A 5,000-nucleotide genomic window follows, 5' to 3' on the forward strand; every position below is an offset into this window, starting at 1 on the left:
ATTTGTGTGACTGCTGTAGGCACACCGTGAGACATTGCTCACTGAGTTGTTAGCACGTTGGTGGTATTCATCAGCAAGCTGCCACATTTTACAATGACTGACATATTTGTCAATGAATAAGGGAGCCACGCTGGCCCAATTGAAAGGTCCGTTGTCAGGTCATGGATCTGTACATGTTAGTGTTTGTATACCATTTAGAGGATGAGTCTAGTTGCTGACTCTGAGAGCGATAAAGAATGCTGAAACAGACCTAAGATACGAAAAGACAAATTTAGCTGCAGCGCCAATCTACAAAAACAAAAAAACGCAAGTATCTCAAGTGTAAAATCCCAGGCTATAAAGGCGCCCCCTGTGCTACAGGTCTGTGAGGTAGCAAGCCGAGGACACCCGGCTCTGTCTGTGGTCAGACTCTCTCCCCTGACAAAGGCAGGGGCAAAGGAGCCCGAGAGCTGGACTCTCCTCCCCCTCTCTCTCCCTCACTGTGGGGAGGGGACAGAGTGTGTGTGTGTGTGTGTGAGTGTGTGTGTGTGTGTGGGGGGGGGGTGAATGGGACCAGCCAGTGACCTCAGGCAGAAAGAATGTCCCCGTTTGCTCAGGCCTCTCTTTCTTTCTTTCTTTCTTTCTTTCTTTCTTTCTCCCGCCCTCTACCTCTACCCCTGTGTTTTGTCTCTTTTGCTCTGTCTCTCCCTGTTCCTCTTCCCCTCTTGGTGCACCCACCCAACACAAGTTGGTCAACTTCATCCATAACTGTTTTAAAAAAAAACAACAACAAAAAAAAACAGAAGAAGCAGGAATGCTCACCCAAGTGGCACTTTATCGAGAAAGAAAAGTAGTCATCTGTAATCTTTGCGCGCTGAACAACACTTCATCAGTAGCTTCTCATGTGGTGGCGCGTTAATGATTTCTCCCACCTCACCTCCTGTGTGAAGAGAATCATTCATTGTCAAAGCTATTTGTGTGTTGCTCCCTGCGCCTGCCACCTCGGTGGCTTCTGACTCTTTGTGTGAATGTCGCAAGAGTGTAAATTTGGGCGCTTAAAGAGCATGGGGGCGGGTGGCGAGTTGGGTGTGGGGCATCACTTTCCCATGCTGAAACCCCCATAAACTGGATGGCAGCTCCGGACAGCAATTAAAGCGGACTAATCCTGCCCGATTCATGAGGTCTGTCCGTGTGCTCTGCCTGCCAGGTTGGGTGAAGTCATTTCGCTCCCATTTAAACAATTTGAATGGGCACCCATCAAAATAAAAGCTTGCATGGGGTTGCAAAGGCCAAAACATGTGGGGAGGCATAGGGACGGGGACGGGGGGGGGGGGGTCTGTGTTCATCTCTTCTCATCTCGTACTAGCTTCTTCCTCCCCTCACCAGCTAGCTGGCATTCAGGCTGGGCCTGATGATTCACTTCAAAGGCCTTCATGAGCAACTCTGGTGCTGTGGTATGCTTGTACTGCAAGGTCACGGTCCGATTCAGTGGAGCTCCATGGTAGTCTGTCATGATGATTGGAATACCACAGAAATTCCAGCATGTGAAGAAGAAAAAATCCGGCTTTACGGGAAAGACTGCCACGACCTGGGTGGGGGCGGCAGATTTTTCCTGCCATGTGTTTGATAAGATGTAAAGAGGGCAGTGAGGGGTGGGGAGTGTTTGGTCCAGATGGTGAGGAGTCAGCCCTGAGTCTGCCGACAGGCCTCCGAGTGGGAGCTGCACACAATGGCCCCAAGCTGGGGGAGGTGTGGTGGCCGGATGGGCCTGAATTGTTGCGAGCTCTTTTGCTTTTCTCTGCCCTGAGCCCAGTGGCTGTGCTGGGGGGAGGCAGATGTGGGCCTCCATGTCAGCTCTCTTGGTTGTCCAGTGTGTTCCCCTGGCACCTGTCTGAGTCTCCTCCACTGCTTGTGGACATGTGGGTCCATTGTTGTGAACGTGTGACTTTTGTTGACTATCAGCAGAGCTGACTACCTAGTGCTTCATGTGGGACTGACTTTGTTGTCTTTTTGGGTCTTGGTCACGATAAAGAGGTGTCTCTGTCACTATCCTGGTATTGTATTCCTGTTTTACACATCAAGACAAAAGAACAGTCATGATGCCTGGCTGTGGTATTGGCATGGTAACCAGAGCTAGTTTTGAGGTTTCTTCATGTTTGTCTGTTTGTCATTGCAGGGAGACGACTGAGGGGGAAAGCCTTCTACAACGTGAACGGGAAGGTCTACTGTGAGGAGGACTTTTTGGTGAGTATGAGTGCATGCACTGTGTGTGTGTGTGTGTGTGTGTGTGTGTGTGTGTGTGTGTGTGTGTGTGATATGCTAAGTACAGGTTGTGACCAGTAACATTTTCTACTGTCATTACTTTGTGTGGAGAGGAAAAGGGGGGAAGTTCTGCAGATTCTTGAACTCTCGAGAGGGACCAGATGCCATGGCCTTCTAAAGCTGATCACCACCCCCCAATTCCCACTAATTTCCCCTCATTTCCCTGAGGGTCACGCGTCCCCATGAGGCCCCAGCCCACTAATTACGTGCGGAGCGGGAGTGGCTGGGCCGAGCTGCTGCAGGTCTCACTCTCCTGAACTCCCAGCCCACACTTCTGTCAGAGACATGCTGGGCTCATTTTGCCCAGACTCTAAAACCCACCTCCACATCACAAAATCACATGTAGTACATGTGTGGATAAGTGTAGTGGTATTCTTTATGAAGGCTCATTATCAGTTATTAACTGAAAAAAAAAAAAGAGTCTTATGTTGTATTCCAGAGATGAGACAGACATTCAGCCTCTGGCTCCTCATAACTGATAACAGGGTTTGGTATATTCGGATGTGATGCTAGAGGCCTTTAAATTCCCATCGAGTGTTCTCCTTAAACATATACTGGGCATGATGGAGCCTCCTTCCCCCCCCTCCTCTCCGAGTGACCAGTGCTGTCCTTGCAGCACCAGTGGTCCAGCAGATGGTAGCGTCTTTAGAGGCAGAAGGGTTTCCTGGTATTGACCAGCTCTCCTCCCTCCTCCACCTGCTCATCCTGCCCCACCTCACCCCCAGACACTGCCCCCGTCCAGGTCACGACCTCTGGGTCCAGATGGGCAGCCTGGTGGGTATGGCTGTGGAGCCTCATCCCAATGGCCTTCTGTCTGCCTTTTCTTGGCTCTCTGTGGCATTGTAGTGCTACTCATGTTTGTCAATGCTTAAAAAGCAACGCGGCTGTATCAGCTGGAATGTAAAATGAAAAGGGCTCTCAGTCAGGGATGCCAGCACAGTGTCATGCGCACTGCCTGGTGTGGGCGCTGAATCCCACTCTATATTCAGAACAGAAAAAAAGGTGGCATTTTCAGACGATGAACTCTTGTCACAAAATGGAAATCCATGACTTGAGGTGATTAACTACCCAGCTGCCAATTCAGAGCTCGAGCCTCAAAGATTGCCCTCACCTGCCGTGCCATTTGAAGTGGCGTGTGTTTGAAACGAGCTGATGAAGGCAGAGAGGGCAGCACTGATGAGGGGGGGATGAGAGCATCAGGATGGAAGGAGACAGAGAGAGGAGGACTGCACGCACTCACTCAAACAGTCCCTCTGCCCACTCAGCTTAATGTGGGGGAACAGAATCTGTGCTCTGTAACCAAGAGCAAGAGAAAGACTTTGAGAGAGAACAAGAGCAAATGGGTGAAGCTCCTGCTGTAGGAGTAGTGCTGGAGGAGAGCAGTGGCTCAGAGGAGAATACACCAGAGAAGTGGTGTCTGGTCCGGTCAGAACAGTAGCGCAAATACAATGGTTGGCCGTGGAGGGATCTTCTGCATGCGTATTCCTGCATAAGGCGTCTTTACTAATAGAGGATTTTGTCCTTTGCAGTACTCTGGCTTCCAGCAGACAGCGGAAAAATGCTTTGTGTGTGGTCACCTCATCATGGAAATGGTAAGAATGATAGAAGCACTTATGTAACGCTGAGTTGTCCCGTTATTCGGAATTAATGGACAAAGGAGAGGCAAAGAACTCCCCAACGCAAGCGCGGGGGAAGTTTCCTCTGCCCAAGTCCATTAATTCCGTATAACAGGACACCTCAAAAATAGCTCGCAAAAGAAACAAGCGGTCCTGTTTAAAAAGAAGCGATTTTAAAAAGTTTGTTCTTTAGCCCTATAACAGCAATAACATGGACAGTTAGCTTGTTTACAGTTGGTTCCATTGTTGCGAAGCCTGCTTCTAGGCTCAACCGTTGTCCGACTATGGTTGTTATAGTTACCATTCATAAGCGTTGATCTGGAACAGTGATTAAACTTTTTTCCAGATCTACTTCATAGGTGTCTCGTTATTCAGAATTAATAGCCACCCCACCAGCCAATCAGAAAAGAGTATTTCTTCTCTCTGGGTGATAATAAAATATAATGCTTGTCCACACTGCCAACGATAACAATAACAGTAAAAGCTACAGTTTTAAGTATCACTCTGGCTAACAATATCAACAGTGTCTACACCACATGCTATTATAACAAAGACATGAATGATATCATTGGGGATCGCTTTCATAGCAAATTTGTGAACAATAGAAACTCTTATAGCCAATCAGAATCCATCGAATTTTAGACATCACAATGAACATCAAATAATGAACATGAAGAATATTCCTGACTTTCCTTATTGTTGATCAGTGTGGACATTAATATTGTCATAATTGCAGTTGTCTTCATTGCTGTTGTTGGACAGTGGACAGGCCTATACTCCATATGCTCTCTCTCTCTCTCACACACACACACACACACACACACACACACACACACACACACACACACACACACACACACACACACACACACACACACACACACACATTCTTTATTTTTTTTTCTTCATTCATTGGCAGATCTTGCAGGCACTGGGCAAGTCCTACCACCCCGGCTGTTTCCGCTGTGTGGTCTGCAAAGAGGGCCTGGATGGTGTGCCATTCACAGTGGATGTAGAGAATAACATCTACTGCGTGAAGGACTACCACACGTAAGGCTGGCCACCACTCAACAGGCACCCTCC

The 5,000-nt window shown here is 48.4% G+C and overlaps 1 protein-coding gene across 1 annotated transcript in view; it reads left to right on the forward strand.

Moving 5' to 3' along the window:
• LOC125306707 (WT1 interacting protein) overlaps window positions 1-5,000 on the forward strand; it is an 18,729-nt gene that overhangs the window by 11,894 nt on the left and 1,835 nt on the right. The window contains exons 4-6 of the mRNA XM_048262153.1: window positions 2,156-2,223; window positions 3,831-3,893; window positions 4,837-4,967. Coding sequence (XP_048118110.1) covers window positions 2,156-2,223; window positions 3,831-3,893; window positions 4,837-4,967 — 262 coding nt within the window. The remainder of the gene's footprint in view (window positions 1-2,155; window positions 2,224-3,830; window positions 3,894-4,836; window positions 4,968-5,000) is intronic.

Source organism: Alosa alosa, chromosome 14, assembly GCF_017589495.1.
Source record: "Alosa alosa isolate M-15738 ecotype Scorff River chromosome 14, AALO_Geno_1.1, whole genome shotgun sequence".
Lineage (NCBI taxonomy): Eukaryota > Metazoa > Chordata > Actinopteri > Clupeiformes > Clupeidae > Alosa > Alosa alosa.